At 33.8% G+C, this 14,654-nt stretch overlaps 2 protein-coding genes across 2 annotated transcripts; both read left to right on the plus strand.

Annotated features, from left to right (window-relative positions):
* Positions 1-2,250: 2,250 nt before the first annotated feature.
* On the plus strand, positions 2,251-8,077 carry LOC111312286 (DUF630 family protein, putative (DUF630 and DUF632)). The gene is made up of 5 exons (XM_022912429.2): positions 2,251-2,482; positions 2,664-4,238; positions 4,846-5,054; positions 5,918-6,141; positions 6,898-8,077. Exons 2-5 carry the CDS (start codon positions 2,669-2,671, stop codon positions 7,691-7,693), a joined length of 2,799 nt encoding a protein of 932 aa, XP_022768164.2. The 5' UTR covers positions 2,251-2,482; positions 2,664-2,668; the 3' UTR covers positions 7,694-8,077.
* A 1,442-nt stretch (positions 8,078-9,519) lies between these two features.
* LOC111312287 (protein disulfide-isomerase-like) lies at positions 9,520-14,346 on the plus strand. The gene is made up of 11 exons (XM_022912430.2): positions 9,520-9,733; positions 10,653-10,683; positions 10,782-11,069; positions 11,160-11,348; positions 11,473-11,598; positions 11,894-12,031; positions 12,111-12,230; positions 12,437-12,554; positions 13,220-13,332; positions 13,622-13,815; positions 14,083-14,346. Exons 1-10 carry the CDS (start codon positions 9,558-9,560, stop codon positions 13,808-13,810), a joined length of 1,488 nt encoding a protein of 495 aa, XP_022768165.2. The 5' UTR covers positions 9,520-9,557; the 3' UTR covers positions 13,811-13,815; positions 14,083-14,346.
* The last annotated feature ends 308 nt before the right edge of the window (positions 14,347-14,654 follow it).

Below are 14,654 nucleotides of genomic sequence, written 5' to 3' on the forward strand. Positions count from 1 at the left end.
AATTTTTAAAAATTTTTAATTTACTTTTAACCTCCAACTCTTATTTATTTTAATTCACCCAAAAAAATATTACATGTTTAAATTCTTTTAAACTCATAATTATCAGAAGTTTCACCAACATGCATCCCATTTAAACTACAATTTTATTCATGTATTTGTTCCTAAATCATAACATTTATCAAACAAAATGAAATACATTTTAAAATTATTATTATAGACAAAAAGTCAATTTATGGAAATAGCAAAGAGTTTTAAGCATGTAGTAATAAATCTCTTAAATATCTTAATGTTAGAAAAATCTCATTCAAATTATGAATAAAAAGTAAAATTTAAAAGAAGAAAGAAATTTTTTATAATTTTAAATCAAAAAGCATCCACATTTAAATAATGAACAAGCATATATTTCGAAATAAAGCAACTATCTTTAAAAAAAAAAAAGAATATATACATTCATTTCACATCACAGATAAGCTTTCAAATTTTATTATAATTTAAAAAATGTAATACTTTTCACTTAAGTTGTTAAAATAAAAAAATGTGTATAAAATGAATGTATGAGATAAGTGCAATATCATTGTCAATCTTTTTAATATATAATATTAGAATTGAAATTAATAAATGATTGATTTAATCGATTAAAATTCGTCTTTCTTAACGAAAATATATTGAATTTGAATTCGGTTGGTGGGCACTTGTTATGATTATTTTGAATGTATGACTTACAATCACCTGTCTTACGTTATCAGATACAATACATCTTATCTTGATTTGAGAGACTGAATAATTTATTTACCATCAAATTTTTTTTATCAAAAAAATATATTAGAATTGAATCATTTATGTCCCCTGAGCATTTTTAAACTTTATGCTTTTGATGATCGACTAATTTGCACATGCAATTGTGATATTATAGTTTAACGTAGGTATGATTGCCAAAAAAAATGGTGATTATTTAATGCCAAACAAACCAAAAAATTTAAAAAAAAAATCGAATTAGATGGTTAATATATAGTAATTATTTGTAAGGATGGTAACTTGGGTCAGACTCTTAGTTATTTATATCTGTTCATTGCAGCATGCCTTTTGCTGGCGTTGCCAACAACAACTCTCATTTTAACATTCTGCCTACCAAATCTACATCTTTCTCACCTTACAAACACACACAGCATTAAAATCACACCAAAATAGCAGAACTTGCTCTAGAGTCTTTGCCTAATGGCTAATTAAATTAGAGTAAGGTTTTTCTTTTTGAAGTTAGTCAGGAATATGAAAAAGATAGTTACAATGGGGCTCTACAATGAAGAATCTAACTACTTTTGGTAATATTAGGTTGAGGATGCATTAAGTGGTTGGACTCTGCAATTTTTAATTAAAAAATATAGTTTCTTTTTTAAAGTTTTCATGAGAGTTACTAATATTATCTCTTACATTCTTTACTAATATTATTTCTTTATATTGAATATCAATTTTTAAAAATTATTATATAAATAAATTAGATTAAATTTCGAAATTATTGGTATTATGGTATTAGCCCATTTTCTATGTATAAAAAACACTATATAAAGAAAATTTATATAATTGATTAGATAGATTAATTGAGATTTTAGATTTTTTTTTATAAATACTATCATATAAGAACATTATCTCATACACACTTTATTCTAAGTTTTAAAACTTTTCTAAAAAATTATTCGTGTATCCAATTAAATTATATTAAAATAATTTATAAATTAAATAATATAATACAATTAAAGTATATTTAATATAATTTATAAATTAAATAATATAATAATATTTTAATTTCATTTATAAAAGATAAAAATTATAAGATATATGAAATAATATTCTATAGCTTATATCTTAATAATTTTAAAGTGAAATCATGCTTTATATGAAAATATAAAAATAAAACTCACAAATTACAGGTTAAATATATATTTAATATAAATTAAAAATAAAAAATTTTTGAATATAAATTAAAAAAATAAAAATTTATCTAAATACAATAAAAATATAAAAATTATTTAAATAAAATGATAAAATATAAGAACTTTTTGTTATTTTAGCCAAATGCAAACTTATTACAGTCAATTAATATTTACTGCTATTCCAAAAAAGATAAAAACTGAAAATTGAAAGAAAAGAAAAGAAAAAAGAAAGAAAATGGGTAAATGGGGGTAATAATGTTGGGTTCCACAAGCCTTCGTCCTCTCCTCTGCAACTCTGAACAGCCCCTGACCCCCCCTCTCTCTGCACAAACGAAACAAAACAAAATCAAAAGTCAATCGTTCATTTTTTTCTCATCCCCACACATACCCCCTTCACGCATCTCTATAAATTCAATTTTTAAAACTGAATTTTTTTTTTGCACTCTGAATTCAATAACTAAACTACAAAAACCCATATCTCAGTTTCATCAATCTCAAACTATTCCCCCTCTCTCTGCATGGACGGTCATTTATTGCTCTCTCCAATCTCAAAGGTCAGAGTTTTTCCACCTTTATCTCTCGTTGCATGTATCAAATCAAAGTCAAGTTCTTTCCTTTGTACTTGTAGATTTTAGTTGTATTTTTTTTTCTTATCGAAGTTCTCTCTGTCTTGGATCCTTTTGCTTGTTTACTGAGAAAAAAATGGTTTGTTTTTTGGGATTGTATTATGGGCAGGCACCATGAGTGGAAGTACTGCATCAAGTCTCTATCTTGGGCTTTCGTCTTATTCTTCTTTTTCTTCTTCTTCTTTAGTTTTGGCTACGCTTTTCGTCGCTAATACTATTATGGGCTGCGGACCATCTAAAGTCGACGACTTACCTTTAGTAACCCTTTGTAAAGAACGTAAAGAACTAATCAAAGCGGCGTCCATTCATCGTTCCGCTCTCGCCGCTGCTCATGTCACCTACTTCCATTCTCTCCGCGACGTTGGTGAAGCGATCCGTAGATTCGTCGACGAAGAACTCGTCGTCGGATCTTCCTCTTCCCCTGATTCCCCTGTTCTAACATTGCCTTCTGACGAATTCAAATCCTCAAAAAAGAACAAGAAAAAGGACGACAACCACTTACCGTCCTCTTCTTCAACTTCCCTTTCCCATTCCATTGAAGAAAACACCAAACATACGAAAAAAGACAAAGAAGAAAGTGATGGAGAGGATTCTCATTTGGATTTGTCATCTGGGTCACCTTCAATTTCCGGGTCACCTTCAGGTCATGTTCATATGGATCATAGTCATAGCCACAGCCCAGAACAAGAAGGGGCAACATCTTATGGTTACAACTATGGCTATGGCTATGGAGATCCTTACCCTCCCCCTCAAGAAAACTGGGGGTATAATGGTAATTCTACTTCCTATAAGTATTACATGAAGAAATCTGCAACACCTTCTCAATCTTTTGTTTATCAGGAGCCTGAAGGACGTTCAAGTTATGGCTACTCAAGTTATCAAAATGGGGGCTTTTTTGGGTACCCTTTGGGGTCTCCAGGAGGGGGATATGGATATGGGCAGGGGAATTCTCCTCCTGCTTCACCACAACCTCCGCCAGCGCCGCCGTCTCCGCCTAGAAATTCGACATGGGATTTTCTTAACGTGTTCGATACTTTTGATAGTAGCGGGTATCCGGGTTATTATCCGGTGGCTAGATACGGATACGGGTCGACTGCGAGTAGTCCAGACTCGAAGGAGGTGAGGGAGAGAGAAGGGATCCCTGATTTGGAAGATGAAACTGAGCCTGAGATGTTAAGAGCTGCTCATAAAGAGAAGAGGAAAATAATGAATGAGGAAATGAATCACAGTTATAATAATAGTAATAACATTAAGAACTTTGGTGAAGGTACTTCAAAGTCAGTTCCAGTTCAAAAGGTTAATAATAGTACTGCAGATGGACCAAGTTCAGCTGCGAAGGCAATGCCATCAAGCAAAAGTGAGAGCTTAGAGTCTGTTGGTCATATTAATATTAATCGAAGTAGTGGAGGTGGTGATACTGTTGTTACAAAAAGTTCTGAGGAAGACCTTGCAAAGAATAAAAGGGTGAGTTTTGAGGTAGAAGAGGCAGCTAATTTGGATGTCGGGTCTTCCATGCCGAGTAGTTTAACTACATTGTCCGTCCACGGTACGAGGGATCTCCAGGAGGTTGTAAAGGAGATTAAGGATGAGTTCGAGACTGCCTCTAGTTATGGGAAAGAGGTTGCTGTATTGCTTGAGGTTGGCAAGCTGCCTTATCACCAGCGTAAAGGAACTGCGTTTAGAGGTGGGTTTCTGTTTTTTTTTTTTTTTTTCCTTCAACTTGGCTTCTTTTTCTTGTCCTGTTCTCCATTTTTGTTTCTGTTGTTGGATGCTTGTAAAGTTGGCCTGTTGAATATGCTCCGTTAGACTTTGGGAGAGGGATGTTTAAAGATTTTACTGTATTGGTATGGGGTGAATTCATGTTTTGTATCTTTTCACTGGTTAGACATACAAGCCAATTTTTTAATTCCTTTCTCGTAAATATTGCTTAAGCTTTGAATGAAATTCAGGTCTCTAACGAGTCTTGTATTGATATAATAATGCCTAAATCGAAACAGGACTAGTTTTACATGTTTCCAAAATGCTAAAAAGAAAATGATTTTGATACAACTAGGACTGTAGCTAAGTACATTATTTTACATCCCAATAAAAGTTGAAACACTGAGCATGGGATGAAACTGAATGCTAGATCTGCTGTAAACTAACCCACTTCTATGCTGTCATGATTTTAACTGTTCAATCCTTGTGTCTATAGATGATTGAATTATCTGGCTTAGTAGATTTTAAGTGGTATTCCTTTTCAAAATCATTTACTTTGCTGCTTTATTGAAGCTCACATCTCTTTTCTGCAGTGATCTTTTCCAGGATCATGTATCTGGTGGCACCTAGCATGTTGTCATCACATCCTCCACCCAGATCATCTATTCGAATAACTTCCAGGGCAATGAGAATGGCAAAAGAATACTGTCAGGTAGCAGAGCAGGATGAAAAGCATAGAAATCTTTCATCAACTTTGGAGGAACTTTATGCATGGGAAAAGAAATTATATAAAGAAGTCAAGGTATGCATGTTATATAAATAAAGAGAAATTTTGCTTCTGTACTTTGCAATGTGATGGTAATCTTATTCTCGATATCTATTGCCCAATCATTTTACATTAAAGGACTGAAAAGGTTGTATATTATAGTAGTTATTATTCACAAAAGCTATAGTGCTTTTTGTTGTTCAGTTTTCTGGTGTAGTAAAAAATGTGATACCTATTGGATTGTTTTTCAAGTCGCTTGCTATATCTTACGATCTGATATTTTCCTCAGCTTTTCTAGCTAAGCAAAGATTTCTTCTGTTTGTTATTATTATTATTATTATTATTATTATTATTATTATGTATTGGTAGTTTCTTTACCAGTTTCTGTTATTTCAACTCTTACTTCCTAAGTAAACAAAAAGTTTGGGTTTTAAAACTTAAAAGTGTTTTAGTCGTCATTAAGTGATTCTATATAATCTGAAGCATTAGTTTCTGCTATGACACCATGCATGACATTAAATACTGATACCCATGGCAAGTTTTGAAGTTGTTTGTTCCAATATGGAAGAGAACTTCATGGTAATTGGACTTTATGGTTTGCATTTTGATAACCGGGAATTAGTATTTTATTGTTGCCATTCATATTAAGATAAATCTTTATGTTTCTTTATTACAGTTTGGCCAACTTTTCTAAGTCCTTTGACATGACTCTACCCATGCACTATTTCTTGCACAATAGTTAAAAATCAAGCCCAGATCAACCAAGTACTAAGATTTTCAATTGTGAATTCAAATTTGGCCTGGATGTATTAACAAATTGTCACTCGTTTATTTTTTGAAAACATTTTGTTTGCTTTAGTATCGTACTCATAATCTGTTTGTATTTGCCCTGATTTTAGGATGAAGAAAGGCTACGGATTATTTATGAGAAGAAGTGTAAGAGGCTGAGAAGGTTAGATGGCCAAGGAGCAGAGGCCAGCAAGATTGGTGCAGCACAGGCTTCAACAAGGAAGTTGCTGACAAAAATTAATGTTTGTATAAAGGCTGTTGAAACTATATCAACAAGGATACATAAGCTAAGGGATGAAGAATTGCAGCCACAGCTCTGTGAATTGGTTCATGGGTATTGACTTCTGTTCTTTTCCTAGTTAAAATTGATCATCAGTGTGCTTACTAATTAGTTATCTTCATGAATCATAGTGCCTCTTGATGATCTATTACATGATTTGTGAGTGACTCTGAGGGTATCATCATGTTATTTTATTGGTGGTGATTTTCATTAAATCCGTGCACCAGTAATGGCTTCTATATTGGTTGGGGATGAAATAAAGTTTTGTGTGGTTGGGCTATTTGACTTAGGAAATTACTCATGCAAAACACTTTTAACTTTTACTTTTCAGTTGTTACAGTTATATTGTGTCTGAATGGTGAATCATGCCTCCTGTGCATAATGATACTATTGTGTATTGGTGGTATGCCTTTAAGCTATTATAACTACGACTCTTTCATTAATTCAACCTGCAACTTGCTGGGGAAATGATTTTAGTTTTCTCTTATTCTTGTTTACCATCATAGCAAAATTTTATTGGCATGTTGTGAAAAGCTGTGGAGGTGTTCATTTGTATCTGATGCAAACTTAATATCGTAATTTGCCTATTTGACTTTTGAGTGATGTCAACTAAAAGTGTCAAAAGATCTGCTGGCGATGATGTGTTGCTATATTTGAAGCTTGTGATAGCCAAGAGCATGCCTTTCCCCCCCATAATGAAGGCATTTATGTCTTTATGTGGAAATGGCAACTCATTGCACACCTATTTCTTCTTGCTGCTTTCATTTTACTTCTTGAGGTTCTTATGTGATGACATGTGGTAATTTGCAGGTTGATAAGAATGTGGAAGTCCATGCTTAGATGCCATCAGAAACAGTTCCAAGCCATAACGGAGAGCAAAGTTCGCTCTTTTAGAGCAAATACCGGTTTCCAAAGAGACTCGGGTTTGAAAGCTACTGCTGAGCTTGAGATGGAGCTTTTGGACTGGTGCACTCGCTTTAATGATTGGATTAACACCCAAAAGGCATATGTTGGGTCCTTATATGAGTGGCTTATGAGATGCATTGAACGTGAACAGGAAATAACTGCTGATGGAGTTGCTCCTTTCTCCCCAGGCCGGGTTGGAGCACCTCCAATTTTTGTAATTTGCAATGATTGGTACCAAGCAATGGATAGAGTTTCAGAAAGGGGTGTAGCAAATGCCATGCACAATTTTGCTTCCAGCCTACATGAGTTATGGGAAAGGCAAGATGCAGAGCAACGTCAGAGGACCAGAGCACAATATCTCTCAAAGGATTTTGAGAAACGGCTTAGGGAGTTACATTTACAGAGGCAGAGGATAGAGCAGGAGCAAGATGCATTATCAGATAAAACTGCCGTTTCCAAGGTTCCTTCTGAAAGTGGAGTTTCACCACTGGATGACCTAAAGGTTGATTTGGATTCTATAAGGAAGAAATTAGAGGAAGAGAGAGCTAGGCATAAGGATGCCATCAAATTAGTTCATGATGCTGCTTCAAGTAGTTTACAAGCAGGTTTGGTCCCAATCTTTGAAGCCTTGGGCAACTTTACCTCAGAGGTTTTGAAAGCTCATGAGCAGGTCAGGCTTGAAAATGCTGGAGTCTCCTAGCCTGATATCTCCCTAGGAAGAAAGCCTGCCTTTTGTATGTGCAGTAGCCATGTGAGATTAGATTTGCTGATAAAGAATGTTAGGCATAAAAGAAAGTTGCTTTGAGAAGAACTTATTTGGGTTTGGGGGTTGTAGAATCATTGAAAGAAGTTTTCCCAACAGATATTGGCTTTTGAAACCTTAAATCCCCCTGGTCAATTAGAAATAACCCCTTAAGATATAGTTAGGTAGCAACTTTGTACAGAAAATATTCATTTATTGGTTGTAAGCTGACTGTATGGGAGGAGGATTGTAGTTAGGAGTAGACATATATATTGTAGCTCAGTCTTGGAAAAAAATTTTTGACTGGTTAGATAACATGAAAAGCTCATTGTTTTTGTTAAACTAATTCTTACTTCTTATCACGTCAATTATATAGACTTAACTAATAAATCAAAATGACATGATATATTTCCAAAATTTCCTTCATTGTTGAGAGTTCTTGTTCCTTTGAAACCAAAGCATCCACAATCTTACAGAGGAAGGTCTGCTAGCTTTGCAGTTGACTTTAAAAGCCAAATATCAAAATCCAGCAGGCTAGAATTCAACCCAATATTGGGTTGCTTCTCTACATATGATCAATATTAATGTATGCTAATTTTCATGACCAAAGATAGGACAACAAGTATCATCTAGTAGGACGCCTCCATCCTTAAAGTATCATCCCTTAGCACTTTTTTTTATTTTTTTATTTTTTAACTCTTATCTTTTGTTGGTTTTTTACTAGTAATTTTAATAATCATTAAGGAAAGTTATTACTACCAAATCAAGTTGCCAAATTGTTGTCACGGGTTGCCCAAACCGTGAACACCTTGTTTGGCAAGCTGGGTTTAGAGTCTACCAATGAATGGGCTTTGGAAAAAAAAATAAAAAATCAATAGTGTGATTACTCCCCTACTACCGCTAAAGATTTTTTTTCTTTTTTTTTTTTTAAGTTTAAATTTCAAAATCAGAGTAAATTATAAATTTCATAAAAAATTTATATTAAATTTATGAATTATTCATTAAAAAAATATTGTTAATAGGAAGATTTAAAATTTTATTTTATAAGTGAACTTTTAAAAATTTATTAAGTCAATCAATTTTCGTTGACACTAAAAAGCCTTCCTCTCATCTTGCATTAATCAATCCATTATGACACTCATGTTGACTTCAATTTTGGTACATTAATAATAAAATTTTTAATTTTTTATTACATATTTTATTTTTTAATTAATTTTTTAATTTATCCTAAAAATGTGTGTACAGTAAAGGCATTGATAAAATCTAGAAAGGATAAGATCCAATCCCATCATGGCAGAATAAATTACTAATTCTACTAACTCTCACGGAGGAGGAATAAAAGTGTTGTAATTGTATTTTAAGCCGTTTATTCCGGATTATTAAAAGTGAAATATTTTTTATCCAATACGGTCAAAACCACGAAATGTAAAAAAAAAGGGTATAGCCAATTACAGTGCAAAAATAATGACGTGGCAGGATTCTATTGATTTGGCCGCCGAGCTCACACTCACACTTTACTTACTGTCCAAAAAAATCTCAAGAAATTAAAAACCCAGATATACTTGCCATACATCGATTTGATTTCCCAACTAGCTTTCAATGACGAAGACTGTCCAATAACTATCTTCCACGTGGAAATCAACCACACGCGGAGCGAGTAGGTCGTCAGCGCATAATCGACTACGGGACCTGCCAAAGAGTATTTATATCTTGTTCACTTTCTAAGAGTGTCGTATCAGTCCTTAAAAACCCTATAAATATCGAAGAGAGGGAAAAAAATAAAAAGGGAGTGAGAGAGAGAGAGAGGGGGGTAGCTGTGATAATGGCGAGAAGTGTTTCGGTTTGGTGTGCTCTGGCTGCAATCCTGTGCTCTCTGACGGCGATCTCAGCTGAAGAGAGCAGTGAATCGAAAGAGTTCGTTTTGACTTTGGATCACTCTAACTTTACTGACACTGTTGCTAAGCACAACTTCATCGTCGTCGAGTTTTACGCTCCTTGGTAAACCTTTCATATTCCATTTCCCCTAAATTTTGTTTATATTTGTGGGATCTTATTTTCGCTTCTCCTTTTTATATTTTCAAGTGCATGCAATGAGTTTAGTAGCTGATTTAGGATTTAAGGAGGCTGTCTTATAAATTTTTAAAATGTAATGCCAAAGGTAATCTTTTTGAGGATTTTTTCTAGTGCATTTTTCCTGGAAAAATTCTCAATTTGAGTTATTAGGAATTGAGATCAGTGATTAACCTTAGATTTGCTTGATTGATATGAGCAATTTATAATGAGATTTTGAACTCTTAGTTTGCAATCTGGCATTTGTTTATATGAAAATGATATAATGGATTGCTCATCGAGTTCCCGAAAGAAACCATTTACTCTCGGAAGCAGCGAGAAATTCTCATAAATTCTAACGAAACAGTAACACCCCTTTAGAATAAGATTTGAAATTATGTTTATTGATGTGACATTTTAGATATTTGAGATTATTATGAAAATCCTTTTTCTTGTAATTAAGCCTCGGTTTGGATCGGGTGGGTAGCTGAAGTTTGGCCTTTTTTAATTAAAATATAACTTGCAACATGTTGTCGTGTTATGTCATGCTGACATGAAATTTTTTAATAACAAATCTCGTAATATTAGACTGCAACTCTGGATCTTTTGGCCAGTCTGGTATATTATTATTCTATTCATAAAATAATTTGTTATCTAAACAAAGCAAACATGATTTGCAGTCGTTGATAACCAATGGATTACATGTTTTATACAATGATTATTTGATTTAGCAATGAAATGCTTCAGTTTTGAGAGATTTAACTTAATTTCTCATTTTACAATTTGCAATTCCTTTTGTTTCTTGATATGCCTTGTTAGTCTTGTTTACGTTCTCGCAACTAAATAGTCTTCTTTCCTTCTACTTTAGGTGCGGGCACTGTAAGAATCTTGCTCCAGAGGTAAAAAAAAATTAGATTTTCTGCAAAGTATTAAAGTTTTTGATAATTCATATGCTTAGTCAGATGCTATCAATAAAACTTTTTTGTTTGTTGTGTAGTATGAAAAAGCAGCATCTATATTGAGTAAACACGACCCTCCAATCTTTCTAGCTAAGGTTGATGCCAATGAGGAAGCAAACAAAGATTTGGCAAAAGAATATGAAGTCAGGGGTTACCCTACGCTTAAAATTTTGAGAAATGGAGGAAAGAATGTTCAAGAATACAAAGGTCCACGTGAAGCTGATGGTATTGTGGAGTATTTGAAGAAACAAAGTGGTCCTGCTTCTGCTGAAATAAAATCTGCAGAAGATGCCAGTAACCTTATTGATGACAAGAAGATAGTAGTTGTAGGCTCTCTGAGAATTCTTTGCTCTTCTGTTTTCACTGATATTTCATCACAAGTTTAGCTTATATGTATGTACATGTTCTGTTTCTAGGTTGGGGTGTTCCCAAAATTCTCTGGTGAAGAGTTTGAGAGCTATATGTCACTTGCTGAGAAATTGCGTTCTGACTATGAATTTGGTCATTCTTGGGATGCTAAACACCTTCCTCGTGGTGAATCAACAGTGACTGGCCCTGTGGTCAGACTTTTCAAACCTTTTGATGAACTCTTTGTTGACTTCAAGGTAATCTGGAGCGTTGACTGTATTCTATATCATAATTGAAATAAAAGCTCATTTAAGTTTATGTTGTGAGATACCTCTGAACCATTTACTATTAGCTATTTTGACAGAAACTCTTTGCTTGCAGGATTTTAATGTGGAAGCTCTAGAGAAGTTTGTTGAAGAATCTAGTATTCCTCTTGTGACTCTCTTTAACAGTGACCCAAGCAATCACCCCTTTGTTATCAAGTTCTATAACGGTCCCAATGCGAAGGTAAATTACACAATCAGAAATTTCATTCTCTTAATCACCTAGTTCTTATACAACAGTGAAGGAAATCAGAGGCTGGTATTTATTTGATAACAAGCATTATTTTGGAGTACCAACTTTTGTTATGCTTCCTAAACTACCGGATATACATCTTGATTCACCTTTAGTGAACTTTTGACTGTGTCTTTCAGTTCTTTATTAGCTTTCCCTTCCTTCTATATACTTTTGGTTTGATTGTCTTAACTTTTTCCATATATCCTTTAAGTTCATCTACTAATAGGACTTTTGAATCTGTTAGGTTATGTTGTTTGCAAACTTGAGCAGTGAAGGTATTGATTCCTTAAAATCAAAATATCGAGAAGTTGCAGAGCAATACAAAGGACAGGGCATTAGTTTCCTTTTGGGAGATCTTGAGGCTAGTCAAGCTGCCTTCCAGGTATTCATCTACTCAAATATGGCAGTATGTTTATTGCGTTTGCTACTCGAGTCTAATTTTTCTGTTTGTTGGGAAACAGTATTTTGGAGTTCAAGAAAGCCAAGTACCTCTAATTATCATTCAGAATAATGATGGGAAGAAGTATTTGAAACCAAATTTGGAGGCTCATGACATTGCACCATGGGTGAAGGATTACAAGGTGACTTGTGCACTACATTTAATGTATTGGTTCAGAATAGATGATAAAACTTATCCTTTCTTACTATGAAAGCTTTGGTATAATTGCACAATTCTGAAGCTTGCACTGGTTAATGTCATGAGTTTAGTGATAGGATATCTAGCGGTGAGTTACAATCTATGAGTGGTTGTTTTCTGTTTTTGTTTGACTAAAGTACTCTTCTGCAGGAAGGAAAAGTTCCTCCATATGTAAAATCTGAACCTATACCCGAGGAGAATAATGAACCTGTGAAAGTGGTGGTTGCTGACACCCTACAGGATATGGTTTTCAAATCAGGAAAAAATGGTTTGTGTAGTTTGCTTGATACTTTTTCCTTTATCATATTGGTAGTCTGCTGCATTATTTGCTTTTTGTTTCATTTAAGGTTATGATGTTATCATCTAGAGTTTATGGCAATTGAAGTTACGATGGATGCTCAGAATTGGTTTGCATTGTTTTTATCCAACGGTGTGAATCTTTGAATTTGGACGGAGTTGATCTTGATCTGTAGCTTGTGCAAAGTCCAATAATCAGTTTATCCTTCGATTGAGAATTTGTTGATACCTTTAAAATCAGCAAATCCTAGTAATCAACTCTATGGAAGCATTTTTTTTATGGGTTCTCATGCTTTTCAGATAGTTTTCTTTTAAAATTTTTTTTTTGGGTTCAAAACATGACTTATTGGTTGATAAGTTCTTTTCAGTGTAAAGATAAGAATTAGTTATAGGCATCTAAACTTTAACTTCGAAGAAGTTGGTAGCTTATTCTTTTTCATTTGGGAGCTATCGGTAGATATTCCGTGAGTCTTAAGTTGGGGACTTGAAAAATGTTTTGAGTTTGGTGGATTTTTCCGGTGGTTTGCGACTTTTGATGCTAGACTTTGGTCTTCATGTATATTGAACTCTGATAATTCTATTTTAGTAACCACCTTTTGGGAATTATAAAATAATATCAAGCTTTTCTTTCTGCAGTTCTGCTTGAGTTTTATGCCCCCTGGTGTGGACACTGCAAGAAATTGGCACCAATCTTGGATGAAGTTGCCGTCCATTATGAAAAAGATGCTAATGTTTTGATTGGAAAACTTGTAAGTTTTTATTACTCTCGAATGTTGTGTATTTTCCAACTTTTAAGGTTTCAGTTTATATTTAGATCTAGGTTTTGGTCAGGTGAAGTTTTGAGCAATACTGTGTTTAGAAGAGGATAACAGAAATGATAGAAAAAGCTTTAAAATAAAAGGTCTTGGTTGGTTATTGTTGGTACAATTGTCTCTTAGAACACCATGAATCGATGATGATTTGTTATTTAACTTTAAATTACGGTCTACTTTTTGGGAAGATTTTCTGATCCATTGGCTTCTCCATCTATCTTTGTAGGATGCAACAGCAAATGATATTGTGGATGAGAACTTTGATGTTAAAGGTTTCCCAACTGTTTACTTTAGATCGGCTAATGGAAACATAACTCCATATGAGGGTGATAGGACCAAGGAAGACATTGTAGACTTCATTGAAAAGAACAGGGACAAAACTGTCCATCAAGAGTCGGTAAAAGATGAGCTCTGAAGAGGGTAAGATTCTTACATTTCTATATCAACTTTTTTGTCTTCCTTGGTCTTATGGTATGTTTGTTTCTGTAAGTAGATTATAATAAATTTAATTAAAGCAATGCACATTTAGACTCTTCCATGTTTGAATTGCTCTGTTGTTAATTTAATAGTATAATCTTATTTTATCATTCGATACATGAGGAAGCAAAATAGGGGAAGGGACAACCATAGAAAACCTTAGCCTTGTCAAAAATTTTAATGCTGAAATTCTTTGATCCTTTTTTGCAGGGTTTGAGCACACAAGATACCACATAGATGGTATTTTGAATTGCAGTTATATAGAAGAACTGCTATCATTGAATGATGCCTGATCTTCCTCCCTCACTTCCTACCCTTACTCTGTAGCCCTTTTTACATTTAAAAATCTGTCTGAATAATGCAGGATGTGTTTTCCGGAAGTTTTAGGCGTTACAGTTCAGAGTAGTTGTAACAGTTACTGGGCTGTATGAAACATCCGAGCAAGTTAAATCTAGAAAGGATATTTTGAATTTATTCTCTTCTGCCCATTATTTGTTTTTAATTGTTTTCCGTTACTGCCGATTGCTTTGGTTAGTAATATGCGATGGAAAGAGTTGCTTCATGAGCAATCAAGTCATTGAAGGATGAACATGTTTGTCTGTTTCACGCATTCTTACTACTAAAGATTCTCAACGTATTTACCTCGTCAGAGTTCAATAGAAAGTTGAAACCCTGAACTTGTTGATGCACAACCTCCTGGATTCGCACGCTGCTGATTCTTTTTAAGAGCCTAATGCTATGATTATATGGATTACAAATTCAACAACATGAAAATGGCTAAG

Source organism: Durio zibethinus, chromosome 1 (assembly GCF_047325235.1).
Source record: "Durio zibethinus cultivar Kanyao isolate XHJ-2024 chromosome 1, ASM4732523v1, whole genome shotgun sequence".
NCBI classification, from domain to species: Eukaryota; Viridiplantae; Streptophyta; class Magnoliopsida; order Malvales; family Malvaceae; genus Durio; species Durio zibethinus.